Consider the following 17,031-nt stretch of genomic DNA (forward strand, 5'->3'; position numbering starts at 1 on the left):
TCATCTCGCCGAGTGCTCCTTCTGCCCAGCGGTGCAAGAGCCATATGCTTCTTGTTGTGTTCTCGTCGTTTACCGTCTTCTGATCACAGGTTGGTTGAAGACGGGATGAGACGCCACCTGCCACCCGAGTCTTGTTCCACATCACACTTGTAAACGCCACGGCTTCAAAAAAGGAGCATCTTGCTTGCTTGCTTGCTTGCTTGCTTGCTGGGAGAGGCGAGAGCAAACACCATGTCATCTTTCATTATCGATGCACGCTGACGCACTGATGAGCTTCCGTGTTTAAGTTACAGAATATTCTTTGTAACAACACGGGGAGCATATAGCACCAAACGCATCCTGCCCCCTTCCTGCCTCTCAGGGGATGTGTTTGTGTTTATATACCCAATTAGCCCTCTGGCCACAGCACGGCCATGCATTAGGATGACATTAGCCCCGGGTGTATGCAGCGTCTGTGTGTGTGTGTGTGTGTGTGCATAAAAATACAGTGCACCCCATTCTCATTTGAAGCATAATTTCAGGGGTGTGCGTGCCTTATTAGGCACACCGAGGCAGAGCTTGACAGGGTGGCCCACTGTTTTGTCAAATAGATTGGCTGCACACACCCAGCCGGTGTCCTTTGCCTTTGGCCCGTCAGTAAAACCCGCATTGTTGCCCATTAGACCGCTGGACCCCGATCCCTTTTTGCAAAATGAATCCCCCCCCCCCCCCCCCCCCCCCCACACACACTCTTTCTGCCATTCCCCTGGGTGTCAGTAGAGTGGGGTGGCAGATGGGACAGACACATAGCTGCCCCATGAGACCAACCCTGCCCCCCCCCCCCCAACAAAATGCACACACATGTAAACACACATCTAGGTGCACACACACTCAGACATGCATGCATGCACAAATGCATAAGCACACACACACACACACACACACACACAGCAACACATAGCTCTCCTGCCCCCAGACGCAAACCTCATCTGTCAGCCTGCTGCTTTTGTCCCGAGCGCAGGAGAGAGTTCTGTGAGCACAGAGTGACGTCTCTGTCTCTGTCCCTGCTCCTCAATCTGTGCTGCTGTTTACATGTGTGTTTGTGTGTTGTTGTTGTTTTTTTTTTTTATGTCGCCTGAAAAGACACAGAGAAGCAAAGTTTACAGCTTCATGGGGGTAAATACCTGAATATGTCACAGCTACATATATTTATACTACATGTCGATTTCACTAAGAGCATCAACTGAGACTTTTGGCCTCATGACATGATAATAATAAAATAAAATGTAGTGTTAGAATAAAAGATTTTCAGTCCTCTGTCAGTCACAGGCCCAATATAATCATCCAAACAAATAGTTTTTATCTAGTATTTTGTAATTGTAATAAATTCATTTCAAGCTTGGACATATCGGCCTGTGTAACTCTTAAGGACATTCACAGTGATCACCTCATTCATGTAACATATAAACTACATTGATAAACTGATTCCTGGAGTCAGTCATGTTTCAGAAGAGAAACACCCGTGTCCTGCATTTAACAGATTTGTGCCTTTAGCTAATCATAAAACAATAGGCTTCACTGTAGATGTTGAAATGTGAAAAAACAACAAAAAACATCAGCTGTTTCAACTGAACAAAAGTTCAGTGTCCGGGTTGCCTTAAAATTTAAAGCTGACTGAACTGGAAGTGTAGTTGTTGTTTTAATCATCTATGACTTGTATTTTTGATTTGGTAGTTTTAACTGTTCAATCACAGCTGAAGCAGGATGTAGACTCTGGACCTCCTCGCTGTGAGGAGACACTTCCTTAAACGTCATCCAAATGAGCCTCTAAATCTAAATTCATCTCATCTTTACCATAAACTACATCCTTTTGATTTATATTCTTAATTTCAATAAAACGTGTTTGAAAAATGGGGAAATCACAACATTTGGGATACTTACACTTGTTTATAAGTTATTCTTTATGTCTTATTATGTGTTATGTGATGATAGAGGTAAAATAAGGCCAGCCTGTAGACCCTGATGTAAATTTATCCTATAGATAGATATTCATGTCTGTTGCAGTTTTTATTCCTGCCTTGTAGTTAAAGGAAAATTGTCATATATTTGGAATCGTGTAATAAATGAAGCTGCACCTTCTTATAGATCTTTAAGAGAGCTTTTAAATGTCACGATCTCTCTCATGCACTGGGCTTCATATCGACAATTAGCCAGATTAAAGGAGAGAGGGGGGGGGGGTGTAATTTAGGCCACAGCGCGCGTATTGGCTGCTTGTGCGCGCGCGGCTGCGCGAGGTGAGAAGGCCTCGCGCAGGTGATTAATTACAGCCAGGCCTGGTGACAGAGGCGGAGGCTCTCCCGGTGCTGTCTGCCGCCGACACGGAGGGAAACCCAGCCAGGCTAATTGACCCGGCTTCTGTAAGGCCATCCATCACGCGTGGCCCAAGTGGCCCCGTAAGAAACACATTATTCAGAGGTAAGTTAGTTAACCAACCAGCCGCTCCGCCATTCATTAATGCTGTTAGCCTGGACTCTCCTGTCTGTCCGCAGAGAAGGAAATGACATTAAGAGGCAGCTTTGTCCTAACCGAGCTGTTGTAAAGTTACATAATTAGGTTCAATGGGGGGTTTCCTTCATATTTTTTTATTTCTTACTCCCCTTGTAGCATTTAAATAATAAAGTGAAGCCAGCGAGATTTTAAAAAAAAAGGGCAAAAACAACCATTTAATTTAAATCTTGCAATTTTTTAAATAAAAACTTTATTTATAACACTCTTTTTAAACACACTGTTACAAAGTGATTCTCATCATTGTACTCGGTTATTGAGTGCCAGGGGCGGCACCAGGAATCATAGGCGCCATGAGAAGATCATCTGCCCCCCCCCCCCCCCCCCAAAACCACAGACCCAAACACTCCTGCACCATTAAAGAACACTATAAGACTATAAGCTTTAATAACTGCAGCTTTGTCTTAAGGTTCAGTGTTTCTGTTGCTATTGTTGGCTTCCCACGATCATGAAAACAAGATGATAGAGATGAAACCATGACTGCGCCTCTTTGTCTCGCTCGTTTTGTTTGGTAGGTTTTGTCGCGTGAGGTGAGTCGTTTCTTTTCGCCGCCGTCATCCTATATTGACACACATTGAGTCATTTTGAATCGCTGGCATTGAAAGGAATCACAGATGTTGACGAACCTTAAGGGTTATAACCCTGCTCTCTGGTTGATGATGTTCAAAGCTTCGCTCGCCCTGGGATTAGCCTGTGTGCTATCCGTCAGTCCGTCCGGTCTGTGTAAGATGTCTTTCCTTCTCTCGTTTGCAAACCCTTCAGACCTGGTAGAGCAGCGTTCAGATCAGCTGTCAGAGCCGAGGCTGTGGGTGGTGCAGACCTGAGAGGACTCTTCACACCTGCAGTCAGGACTCACACATGCTTTCACTCGACTTCCCCCCCACCCTACAGATATCTGACAGGAGAAGACGTATCTCGCTGTCAGCTCGCGGCGATGGACGCTCACGCTTCGGTTTCCGAGCTGGAGACGTGATTTCTCTTCCCCAGGAGGTGACTCGTCGTCCTGGAGTCTCTCCCCAAACATCCGGCCTGAGTGCAGAGAGTAATTGCTGCGGGGTCACAGCTCGTTGTCACAGTTGACCCTTTGCCAATGAATTTAGCGCCCCACTCTGTGTGTGTGTGTGTGTGTGTGTGTGTGTGTGTGTGAGTGTGTGTGTGTAGGCATCCTCCTTCTTCTTTTGTTAAATAGTACATGTTTCTAATCATTTTTAATAATAAATTAACCACAAAACAAAAGCTACAAAGAGACGGTTCAGAGGTGCTAATTATGTAGCATGTAGCAGTTCGGTACTTTTCCATCCACCATGTTTTTTTAAAACGATACAAACTCTTTAATTTTAGTGATTGAAAGTCATGAAGCTTCAAAAACAGACAGATCAGAAGAGACAGATCTTCACTCATATTTTTAACCCAAAGTGTCTGTTGGGTCATTAAAAACAATTTTAAGGTGCTTAGGAGTTTGTTTGTTTTTGTTGTTACCGTGGTAACAAAACAGGTCTCGATATCATCTGATTTTTATTCCCTCCTGATGTTTTCCCTGTCGCTCTTCAGCTGTCCCCCCCAAAAAAACCCAACTTTTAAAAACCTGCTCTGCAAATATTAATGAATGGAGTCAGAGTGACGTCATGGCGCTCTGGAGCTTCATAATCCGCCATGATGACGTCTCAAGCTAACGAGCCGGAGCTCCTGTTACATCGCGCCCACCTGTCAGTCATGTCTGCTTCACTCCGAACTATGGATACGGAGTCATTTTAAAAACAAAATCCCCCTTTAGATTGATAATGACACAACACAAGAACACACACTCACCTGTTTGAGACCAAAACAAACAGCAGAAGAAGTCCGAGGCTCCGTTTGTCTCTTTATCTGGATTCAAACACGCCAGAAACACGTCTTTCTCTCGCCGCAGCTTCGGCCTTAAAACGTGACTCTTCAGTTTTCTTTCTAAACTTCGGCACGTTTTAAAGCTTGTGATCATTAACAGAATGGAGATCGTTCAGTTTTTACATTTGAACAACTCGTCGTGAAAAAAGCCTCTGAATTGTGATAATCTTAATCTTAATCTTTAAAGGTTAAATTCACTTCATGTGGAGTAATAATCAAACAGTGTTAATGTTGAGTTCCAGGCTCTTCATGTTGTTTTTAACCCTACGCTTCCTGCGAACTCGTGCACAGTGAGAGTGAGCTGTAACACCTGGTGGTTTAAGAGTGTGTTTAAATGTGTGTGAAGGAGGTTTTTTTTTTTTTTTTCTGTTTTAAAAGTTTTAAAAATGAATATAAATTCACTCTTTTCCACACTTCAGTGGCTGCACGAGCACAACTCCCCACCATTTTCATTCATGCAAACTACGACCCTCCGTCTCCTGTGTGCATGAGGCAGCCCAATAGCGCCACCTACCTGGCAAAGGGTGGAGTGTAATATTCAGTACTTTACTGACCCCAGACTGGGAAACTGTGATGTGACAGGAAACAGAAGAAGATGAGATTTAAAGAAAGAAAGTCTCCGGGTGTTCAGCCTCTCTTCAGCGTGTTCGTTTTATGAGCCAGCGTTGGCAACCACAAACAACCGTTTATTTAAATGTCTCGCCGTCCTCTAGTGTCACAGCAAACATTAAATATGCAGGAGGATATCTAATCAAATAAATCCGTTCATTAGGAGAGCTGCTGGTATTTCTGCTTTTGCATTAATTACATAGTCATTACCATATCAATTAGAGAAATCAGAGATCATGTAATTAAGGTTTAACCAAAAGCACCTGCTGCCTCTGAGCCGAGATGTGCTCTGTGTGTGTGTGTGTGTGTGTGTGTGTGTGTGTGTGTGTGTGTGTGTGCGTCAGTCCTAATCTAATCTCTGGCCTTTGACAGGACTCCCCCTCATCAATCCTGAGCTGTCGGAATCCAGCCTCTTTTTTTTTGTGGTTGTTTTTGTTTTTGTTTGTAGGAGGGGGTGGCAGCACTGGTGGTGGAGGAGTTTGAGGCGAAGGCGGGTGGCGCGCGGGGGGAGAGGGGGGGGGGCAACATATTAAGTGTTGTCATGGCGATCAAATTGATTGGCAGGGACGCCTGATTAGAAGGGAAGAATAGGGGACAGGTGGAGGGAGGCGTGCTGACATCTAAAGGGACAGATTGGGACAAAGTGAGGACTCGCTGGGTGAGTCCTCACTGGTTGTTAAAAATAACCAGTAAGAACGCTAACGGTCAACTGGAGTTCAAACTGGATCCACAGATGTTCTTGTGTTTCGTTTCAGCCGATCTGATTTAAAAAAAAAAAAAAAAAGTGCTGCAGACGTCTGACAAGTTTCAGAAGCTAAAATGTTTCACGCCACCTGTGAGAAAAAGACGAAATGCAGCCAAGCGGAGGATGGAGTAAGTCTTTAAATGAAGGGGTCGGAGGAATCCGCCTGTAAGGAATCATGGGAAGAAAAATACACAGAGGAGAGGAGAGGAGATGAGGAATGAGAGGAGGGAGGAGCGAGGGGAAGGGAATGGGACTCGGGGGGGGGGGGACTGACACCAGCCTCCGGTGCGGCCTCTTCCTCCTCGATACCTCCTGTTTCATTTCCTCTCTTTTCTTTATTGAGGTCAACTTTACACATACATCAATACACCGGGCCACTTTATCCCCATACTCATTAAAAACCAAGCAAGGTTAGACGTTCAACATGATCATGATCCAATCAAGGTACTTTGTATTAATGCAATACAAAGTAGGCCGGCGCTATAGGAGAGAAATACACCGTGATATTGTGATAATGATATGTAGTGCGGTAAATAGAGATCACACGTTAACTGTAACTCACAGCTTGTGTGTAACATGTCTGCAACATGTTTCTCCTGCTTGTTTTTTTTTTTTTTTTTTTACCACTGAATTCGTGCTGATTAATCGGATGCAGGCTCGAGCTTCATCCGATCGATTAGAAATGGCGTCAAGGCGCGGACGCTGAGTGAGGAAGCACTTCTTGTTTACATGAAATCACCTTTCCTTACAGGGTCTATTTTTTTAGGCCTTCTGTTATATAGAGAAGGCAGAGTGGGGATTATGAGGGGAGAGAGAGAGAGAGAGAGAGAGAGAGAGAGGGAGGGTGGGGAAAGGAGCCACAGGTTGGACCTGAACCTGAGCCGCCTGATTGGAGGATGGAGGGGGGGGGCGTCCCAGACAAGTCCTCTCTGCGTGGACGTTTGCATCCTCTCCCAATTCAACCGTTCTCTCTGAGTTTTTCTGTCTCGAACGTCGGCCCTGTGACTGACAGGCGGCTCGCCCAATGACAGCTGATGGATCAGCTGCAATGAGACGAGCTGTATAGAGGATAGATGGATGGATAAAAAACGTTTCACAGCGAGCCCTTTACGATGGTGTCAAGGTTTGAGCGAAAGAACAAAATCATCTGATATTTTAATACACAAAAAAAGCTAATATGTGAAATCTTCCAAATGTTTAGTTTTTCAGTCAGTAGAGCGTCCTTCCTGATTGGCTGCATCAAAGAGGCTCACGTGAAGTCCAACACCCCCGACCTGAAGTTATCAGTCGGACGTCTGCAACTTCATTTTCAAACTCAATAGTGGCGTGAACTTTGAAGTGAGTCAGCTCCATTATTCTCCTCGTAGTAACTTCCGCTCTCATCATTAAAAACAAGCAACCACGGCTCTGTGAATCCTGGACGAGCGCCAGAGCTTCTCGGTCAGTCCGAATCAGGAGAAGGACTGATGACCTTGATGAGGAGGGGTTACCCCGGGTCACGCTCGGAGGATATTAACCACAACTATGCAGCGCTTCTGAAGGTCAGGAAGAATGTGTGGGCATGTTCACCATCACACCACTAGAGGGCAGAAGTAAACTGGATAAATACAGTTTTGTCCTTCAGCTGGTTGTGGCTTCATGTTTCTTTGCATCCTCTCCATCTTTCACTTTAAAGATGTTGTGAGAGAGAAAGTGATGCCTCTGTCCTCATGTGATTGGTCGAGCTGAGTTTGACACACATGACAGAAACAGGAGCCTGTTGTTCATGGTCCGAGGCTCCTCTCCTTTTTTGCTCTTGATTCTGAGCTATTTGTGTCACTCTGAAGCTACAGACTCGCCCTCCCCCTAAGAGTCCAGGTTTATTGGCAGATATTTAACTGTTACAATCACTCGGCAAGTCTCCCTTTGAAGCAGCTCACTGAAGTGTTGCTGTGCCTGCACACTGACAGATCCTCCGTACGCGAACAGCAGCGACTGTCAATCTGCCTCTAGCCGTCACCATTCCCAGTTGGCGTGACAGTAATCTCCACTGCTGACTCTGCTGCTGTGAGACTCTCCGCTAAACGGATGTTCACACCACCGAGCCGGAGCTGCTGCTGCTGCAGCGTCAGTAACACTCGGAGCATATTTACACCGGGCTCTGCTCTGCATACTTCCCTAGATCACGGAGCCAAATCAGATGAGCCCTTTAGATGAGGTGGCAGGCTGCCTGAGCCGCCGCGCCGTGTGGACATGAAGCCCGCCCTTGGTTTGTTACCTGCCATATGGCTTTTCCCAATCAGTGCACTCTCTGCTGGTGCAGCGCCAGCAGGGAGGGGAGAGAGAGAGAGAGAGAGCGAGCGAGCGAGGTTCAGGTCTACTGTATGAGCTAACCTGATGTAACCTCGCCTCAGGATGTACTATCACAAGGGACACAAGACGACACAGCAGGAGCACAAAAAAAAAAATCAAGACGATCTGAAACTGAATGATCATGGAGCTGATGATGTGCAACATATTGGTGTCTTTGGACGCTGCAGCCTTTCGTGTTGTTGCATTCATTTATAACTACATGTTTAAAAGGGGTAAATGGTTCTTCTGGTGCTGATGTGATCTGGCACCTCCCAGACCAGTAGGGGGCCCCAGAGGGCTGACAAAACTGAAGCTGAAGCAGCAACACATAATGTGCAATGACAGTAGGGAACCTACCTAAGGGGACCCCATCTGACCCCCCCCTAAATTGATTTTCACCTTGGAAACCTCAACAGACTCTAGAATCACAAATCACTTCAGCTACCAGACAGATTTCCAGATTTGGTTCATACCGGGACTTGAACCGGCAACCCTCTGATTCCTGAGTTACTGCTCTCTCACCTGAGACTCATGGGCGATGTAGTGTTTTTTATGATGATTTGTGAACACTTGACTCACGGCCAGGTCAACAAGAGGAAATCGCCAAAGGCTCAAGAAGACTTTCCAGGGCGCTGATGGCCTAGCGGTTAGCTCGCATGCCATGGGTGAAGGCTCAAGCCCGACCTCTGGCCTTTATTAATAGCAATATATCTACCATAAACAACTATTCTACATATTTGAGGAGCAGGTTTTAATTTTTAATAAATGTCGATTGAAGTGTTTGGAAAGTGTGTCTCAGTTTTCAATCAATAATCAAACACAAGTTTAGTTTCAGTCTGTGGTTCGGACCATGTGATCGGCGTGTTCTGTTCCTCTGAATGACTTGCAGTGTTGAGCCCTGCTGCGTGTGAACGCTCCCTCAGTAGTGATCAGTCGTATGGATTAGTCCTGATCATGACACACACACACACACACACACACACACACACACACACACGCTCTCCCCTTACTCTTGTAATATTTCCATGATTTTACTGGTGCTGCTCGATCTGTAATGTCGAACCGTACTGATGAAGTAAAACGTAAAATATCTGACCAATAAAATCCCATTTATGTTTGTATTATTCTTTAAAACCATGCAGCACTTCTTATAACCATCGTCCTCGCAGTGCTCCTCGTTAACCAATAGAGGGCGCTGTCTGGCCTCTATTCTTCCCTGCTCGCCGTTTCTCTTCCTTCCAATTGATTTTGTGTGACAACGAACCGTAATCTGTTTCACGTGGTTAAAATGTCAGTATGATGATCCTTTGATCCACTTTAAATCACTAAATGGTCCACAAGCACAAATACAGCGAGGCGTTTTGGATTCACCACATCATCTCGTTTTGGCTCATAGTGACTAATAACCGTGTTGTAAGCCACAGTGGATGGTGCAGAGGATGGCCCGGGCGTGCAGGATACTGTATCTCACTGTTAGCTGTGGACTCCTGCCAGCAAACACACCAGAGACTGCCTCAAACATTGAGGGGCATTCGACATGAGCAGCATAGTAAGAAGCAGCAGCAGCACTGTTTGCTTGTGTCCGAACATGAGGAGATGAGATGCATTATAAGCTTCCCTGTCATGGTGAAGAGCTCTGATTTAAATCTAATGTTTGTTTGAGAATATTCTCCAGACCTGGGTGTCCTGCTGCTGCTGATCCGTCCCTGAAGACGAGGATGACTAAAGTAAAGAAGGAAATAAGCGTTTCACCTCCTTTTGTACATTAGAGTAAAACTGACATTAACTTTAAGAAGCGGCAGTGACGTCGTGGTCAGTGCACGTGCACGAAGGAGATCATAATCATCAGAGTGGGCGGCCCGGGTTTTGCATATGATTTCCTCTCTCTACAATTAAGGCATTAAAAAGGCCCCAACATAAATCTAAAGAATATGTTTTTAAGATGTATTATGGCTGGATTAAAAGAAGTAGTTACTAGTTTACTGTGGTGAATTAATTAGTTTTTACCTGCACAGCCGCAGCGATGACTACATTTTTTTAGCCTTTTACTTTAAAGGTCCCATATTCTGCCCTTTTTTTTGGGGGGGTTCACATATTTAATTTATGCGTCTCCTAAAGTACGCCCACAATCGCTGATGTTTGAAAAAGGGTGTCTGTTTTCCTCGTGTGCCCAGTCGGATCTGAAAAGACACTTTTTAGCTAACACACCTAAGAGCATCTAAAAGAATAACATGAGACCTTTAACGCTGCTGAATAAGGCTCGTTTTATTCCACATGCTAGCTGCGTTGCAGGGCAGTTACCACCACTGATAATGAACCTTGTTCTGCTGTATGACTCGTGCATGTAAGTGACCGTGTTCGTTCTCTCTTCTGCAGAGAACGAGATGCTGATGAAATGATTCAGGAGCACTGTCTGTCTGCAGATGGTTAAGAATCAGCTCTTAATCATGTACACATGCTGCGTCTCTCTGTGCATTAACACGTCTATAAGTGACGCTTGAAGACAGAAGTAAATGTATTGATTGGACACTAAGATAAAAAACAAAAGGAGACATGTCCCAAAAAATGTCCAAATGTTGTTTTAGCTTGTTCTGTGCACAGATTGTTCATGTATTAAATTAAATACTCTCTCTCTCTCTCTAATCTCATTTCTACCTAAAGGACCCAGGGCCCAGATGTTCACCTCTGCACAGACAGCTGGCAACACCATGAGCAGTGGGATACGACCTGAGACCCTCGCTCCTTCCTCAGAAACACGACTTCACTTGAAGTAAGAGATTTCATTATGTGCCTGTTTTTTTTCCCCCCCCTCACGGTTCTGCTCTTGATTACCAAGCAGCAGCAACCTCCGGTGTTGACAAATGATCCGATGGGGAAGTGCAAAATCCTGCAGTCTGTCCAATGTGCACTCGAGGCCTGGCTGCAGAAGCTCCGCAAGTCACTTAAAGGCCGGTTCACACGGCAGGATTTCCCAAACTTTAGAGAGCACACACATGGTGATAAATAATCGGAGGTTTTACAGTTTTGGTCGTACGGTGTGTGGTGTGCGACCACACGGCGACATCAACACACCACACACGAACCGATTTCACTCGCGAACGTCCCCCCGATCAGACGGGAAATCTCGCAAAACCTCTCGAGATCAAACGTGATTCCAGAGTCAACAAACGGACGAAGAGGATGTAATAGGGATCCGTAAAAAAACAAAACTGGTTTTACGGCAGAACTAAAAAAACTGTATAAGTGTGATTAGTTGTTGTCATCATGGGGACACTGTACGGGAGTGGAATTATTTATAATGCATGCATTTGGATTTTATGAATGATCTGAGTTCTGCATATCAGAACTGACCTGATTGACAGGTGGGGGCGCGGTCAGTTTGTCAGGAAGGCTTCAAACCCGCTCCAGCTCTCAGCCTGTCGTTAGCTTGACGGATACATCAGGCGATACCTTTCTTTCTATGTTTGATCTGTAAAGATTGGATGGATACTTTTATCGTCTTGATCCATCAAATGCAGAAAACATGAACATCTACTTACTCGACTCTCTGGAGCCGCTCCAGCATAGCTACATTAAGCTGCTGTTTGTATACGTGTGAAATTGCAATAAGCCAATACTTATCAATAATGTTAAAGTCACATTAAAGTCCAAAAAAAATGAAAAACAGGTATATTTTATTATTATTTGAATATCTTATCTCATAAAAATTCACATTAATGTCCCAGAAAACACGCCGACTTGTTTTTATGAGCCAAATATATGAATAGTGGGAAGATAGTAGTCGTCCTCACATCGGCTGATATTATTGGCTGTCTGATTAATCGACTCTTGTACACTACCTTGTCATCACAGATGATCCATTTCAGACAAAATGATCATCGGCTAAGATCTGACTCGCTTGATGAACAACACAAGGTGCTTTCTGGTGTCATTTTCACTCATAGTGACACTAAAAAGTCTGCTGTAACAGGTGTGCAGGAAGTAAATGTAAACACGTTTGTGAAGTGAGACCGGCTGCTGAATATTTAACACCTGTGGTGACAAAGCAGAAACCGCTGAGGGACTTGTGTAATCACTGAGACTGTCTGATCTGAGATTATATTACATCAAGTGTTCTGCTGTTGAAAGCCGTGTTTTTTCCTGCCGAGCGTCGAGCGTGCAGTAAGCGTCCATGTGTTGAAAAGGTTAGCTCCCTCGTCTCTCACTTTCCCCCGACGTGTGTGGCTGTGTCGCGTCCCGTTTCGTTGTTCTTAGAGGAGCGCTGGAGCGGCTAATATGCTAGCGGGTGCTGGACGTCACACAGGCTTTTTTGCCCTCCCTGCAAGGTCCACATAACCTGTCCCTTTGTGTCCACGACAGGACCCCCCGAGGGACGGCCTTAATACACTGCACGCACTCAGAAATACAGAAATAGACTTTAATGTGCTTTTAAGGTACATTTCCAGTGGTGTCCGATGTTTTCATCCTGCTATACACGCATCCGGCGTGTTTCAGAAAGTACGTTCGACTCGGTGAAAAACATGACGTGGACATGTTTTAGGACAGACGACAAGTCTATAAGAAAGACGTTTCAACAGAAGATGTGATCACAGCTTTAGGGCACACTGTGAAGATCAGATAATATCAAAAGCCACTGAGGCCCCTCTCAACCAAGCCGAGTAGAATATCACAACTTAATATTTATAATTGATTATGTAAATCAAATCAGTCTTTTTCTTTTATCCTCGAAGTATTCTTTACTGTCAAACACTCATCATCAGGATCATCTGTTCCTACAAATGAACTTTCTGTGATCATCATCTGACAGCATCTGTGTGCTTTGTTCCCACGGCAACGAGTCCCACCCCAACGTGTATATGATTGGCTGCCTGGAGCAGTGACATCATCACCTTGTTGAATTATGTGCCAGGCTGAGGAACGCTGATGTTTTGTCTCTCTTCGTTGTGAACAGATCTGCCAAAAGAAAGAAGAAAAAAAAACAAACAGACTAACATAGCATTAGCATTAGCTTACCATGGCTAATGCTGCGATGCTAACGGCTAGCTGGGCTAACATGAGACAAATACCGATCCAAGCTCAGAAGCTAATCCAGCGAGCTATCCTCGTAGCTCACAGTTGTATGAAGCTGAACACAGACACTATGTCAAGGCAGGTAGCTGCTCGGGGCCCCGGTGGGGGGCCCCAGAGGGCTGACAAACTTTGTACCAAAGCAGCGGCCTAAAATGTGCAAATTTTGCAACGACGTAGAAACCCTCCAAAAATGGGGCCCCATCTCACTCGAGCTGCTGAACGCTGGTGAAAGGGCCCCTAATTAACTTTCGCCTATAGGGCCCCAACATACTCTAGAATCCTCCACTGCTTATAAACCTGTTCAGTCTGAGAGTCTGTTGGAGTCGTTAGCTTTAGCGATAGCCTGACGAGGCGTTCGCTCTTTTTACACTTTCGGCTGCGACTGACTCACATCGGTTGTTTTTCCGTAAACAGATATGATGTCACGATGATCTATTCAAACCCATCCACACAAAGAAATCAAACTTCAGTGACACACACACACACACACACACACACACACACACTCTTGTATTTACAGGAAGTAGTCCCTGAGGCGGTGTTAATGTCTTCTGTAAAATTGGCCCTCCATTCACAAGGGAGAAGGAGTGTAGCTTAACAGGACCAATCTAGATGTCTTAGCAAATACCTGCGTATCATCAGAGCGGTCGGTCCAGCCGGTGATTCATTTAGGCACATTCCCCGGGAGTTCAATATTGTGATGGATCTGTTGCCACAGAGCTGTCAGCGCGTCAGTATTTGTGTTTGTTTGTGTCACAGCCGGGCCACATGAGCGAGTGATTTGTGCAGCAGCATTGCAGACTGAAGGCAATATCATCAGTCCTCTCCATTAGTATGCTGCAGTATGTATGGAGGGAGAGAGAGAGAGAGAGAGAGAGAGAGAGAGAGAGAGCTGCTATCAGATGAGGGGAAGCCTTGGCAGAAGAGCAAAACCAAAAACAGCAGCACGTAATAGATTCCACCTTTCTGAATGGTGTTTACACTGTTTTACAAAAAGCCAAGAAATGCGTGTATTACATTTTCCTGAGAGCACTTTTTTTTTTTTACATTCAGCTGTTCGTAAAACACCTGAGAGACAAACTGTACAAACAGAAAAAATAAATTCAAGCGAGTGGTGAGAGCCGGCTTGTTTTCGTCCGCCGTCCCTCCAAAGAATGCTCTAAAAAAAGATTTGAAGATGTGGCTGCAGAATACTTTAATACAAACCATTCACCAGCTGTCCCTCTTTGTGTGTGTGTGTGTGTGTGTGTGTGTGTGTGTGTGTGTGTGTACGCACGTGCACAGGAACACGTGTGTTGGCATGGGTGTGGACCGTGTGTGTCTACAGTATCACTGTTAACTGTACGTGTGATGTATAGTGAGCCAGGCAAAGAGAGATGTTAAAGGAAATTTTTTGCCTGCGTCAGCAGCATCACAGGGAGGAGGAGAGGGAGAGGGGGGGGGGGGCGAGAGAGAGAGAGAGAGAGAGAGAGAGAGAGAGGCAGAGCAATACCAGTAAACAGGTGCCGACTCTATCAGCAGCTCTCTCTCTCTCTTTCTATGCACCGCTTTTTAACTGCGCACGTATCTAAACAGGCTTCTTCCTGAGCACAGAAGCCAACAACACCCTCATCCAGCCTTTTGTTTTTCTTTAATTGTGTGCACGTCAGAGGACGAGAGAGAGAGAGAGAGAGAGAGGGAAGCAGGAAAAGTAGTCCACGAAGCGATGCCTGTGGTGATGTCAGTGTCTCACACTTCTTCACGATTGTTCATGCAGTGGTATCTTATCAGCACACTGCACCAACATCCTTACACGGGTACCACTCCAGTCTGCTGCAGCGCCTAAACACAAGAGAGGGAGAAGGTAGCAGAGGGAGGGGAGGGGAGGGGGGGGGAGGAGAGGGGGGGGGAGTAAGAAGCATTTTTTTCCTCATGCATGTTTTAGTTTTTTTTCTTCTAGTGTGTGTGTGTGTGTGTGTGTGTGAGTGGTTGCGTGATTGGCCGAGGTGATGACGGGTTCCCTGTGCAGCCTCGCGATCCTCCACAGATGGACTCACAGCAAGACTGTGAGATGCCGAGAAATTAAATACAGGAAGCAAAAATCAATGCGATGTGAGGAGCGAGCGCTGACTTAAAATTTAAAGCTGCTCAGGGTATTCCTCAACTGACTGTCAGGTCGTCCCTCTGTGATCTCTGTTGACGGGGAGGAGGGTAAGCTGGCTTTGAAGCAGTTGTTAGAGAATGCCAAAAGCAGTGGATGGACTGAAGGAAATCAAGTTAAAGGGAAGGGAAACCTGGTTATCCTGTGATGTTTACCCTTTTTCTCCTGCACAGAGAGAAAGGCAGAAGCAGAAGATTTGAAGGAGGGAAGTGTACGTGAGTGTTGAGAGAGGGAGAGTGTATGAGAGTTAGAGAGAGAGAGAGAGAGAGAGAGAGAGAGAGAGAGTGAAAGAGAGCTGCGCTGCAGTAGCATCCCACAGCAGACGGTGAGGACTGCTGGTGTGTGTGTGTGACTGCACTGCTGAAGAGGAGGCGGAGGCAGAGGGTGAGCACGCTCGCAGACTCTGCAGGGCCGTACAGGAACACAACAGCAGCAAGCAAAGCAAGCAAAGGAAGCGAGCGAGCGAGCAAGCGGTAGTGTTGGCCGGCACCAGGTGTACTACAGGAGGATCTGGACACGCCAACACCGCCTAGACCCCCGAAACCACCGCCATGGCACAAGCGGCCAAACATCTCCGAAAGAACAAGGATTTAGAAGCCCAGTTAGAGCAGGAGCGCAAAGAGAAGGAAGAGGAGAGATCCAAAAAGAGGAGTCGCTCGCGGGATAAAAAGCGCAAGGTACTGGGACTAATCACAGGTGGGGTAGTCAGGGGTGGAGTGATGGGGGTAGGGCGGGGAGGGAGGGGTGGCTAGAGAGGGGGGCAGGAAGGTTGAGATGCCCCCCCCCCCCCCCCACCACCACCACCCCCTTCTTTTTTCAGTCATGCTAAGCTGTGTTCAGGGGTGCCGGGGCACACATGGAAACTCAGCCCTGAGTGTGTTTCCACTGTGTGGCACACATGTATGTCATGTGCATACAGACACGGGGGGAAAGGTACAACACACTGCATGCTCTCCTACTCCTCTCTGCTGCTTTATACCGGCTTTACTGGCAGTCCTGTCTGAGTTGTGTGATAAGGCAGTGTTGTACTGTACTTCTCACGGTGTCTCTGTCCCCTCTTCACATCTCCGTCTCGTCCCCTCTCTCTCTCTCTCTCTCTCTCTCTCTCTCTCTCTCTCTGTCTCCTCTTCTCTTTGTTTTCACACTGCGGTACAAAATCTCACTAACGATCCACGAAGACAGCCAGCTTTTTCTGATCTCCTCTCAGCCTTTATTTATTTATTTATTTAAATCTGGGATCGTGGTGACCGCAGAGCGAAACCTGCAGCCTTTCTGTCTGACGGAGAAGTCCCAGGCAGAGCTCGCACCGTAAACAGTAAATCTCTGCTCCGCTAGTCATCGACTGCAGGGGACGTGTTATCAAAGCCAGCGAGTCGACTTTTATTCCTCTGGCCCCTTTTTGTAGGATTTCACTCAGACTCATTAATGGAAATGAGTCATCCGTAGATTGTGCTTTTTTGTGTGTTGGTGGCGAATTGGTCCTCAGCAAATGAGTCTTGAGTTCAGCCGCCCTGCCAGGCTGGCTGTAAACCAATCTGATGCTGATGCAGTAGAGACAGTGTTATAGACAGAAACACAGTATGGGTGGTGGTGGTGGTGGTGTGTGGGGGGAAGGGGGGGGGGGTGAAAGACTGAGGCTTGTTGGGATAACAGTTTTCAATGAATCTTGTACGATCAGGGTACGAGAACGTTCAGGGGGAAAGATGGT

General features: G+C 46.1%; 1 protein-coding gene across 13 annotated transcripts in view; it reads left to right on the plus strand.

The window, feature by feature from the left end:
- Nucleotides 1–15,138: 15,138 nt before the first annotated feature.
- The window catches only part of ank1a (ankyrin 1, erythrocytic a), a 103,844-nt gene continuing 101,951 nt past the window's right edge, over nt 15,139–17,031 (plus strand). For 9 of the 13 annotated variants that reach the window (XM_079369872.1, XM_079369879.1, XM_079369873.1 and 6 more), the window contains exon 1: nt 15,139–16,000. In XM_079369872.1, the coding sequence (XP_079225998.1) occupies nt 15,875–16,000 (126 nt within the window). In that variant the 5' untranslated portion in view covers nt 15,139–15,874. The remainder of the gene's footprint in view (nt 16,001–17,031) is intronic. The other 4 variants (XM_079369884.1, XM_079369886.1, XM_079369877.1 and 1 more) reach the window with 2 other exon arrangements.

Source organism: Symphodus melops (genome assembly GCF_947650265.1).
Source record: "Symphodus melops genome assembly, chromosome: 1".
NCBI lineage: Eukaryota > Metazoa > Chordata > Actinopteri > Labriformes > Labridae > Symphodus > Symphodus melops.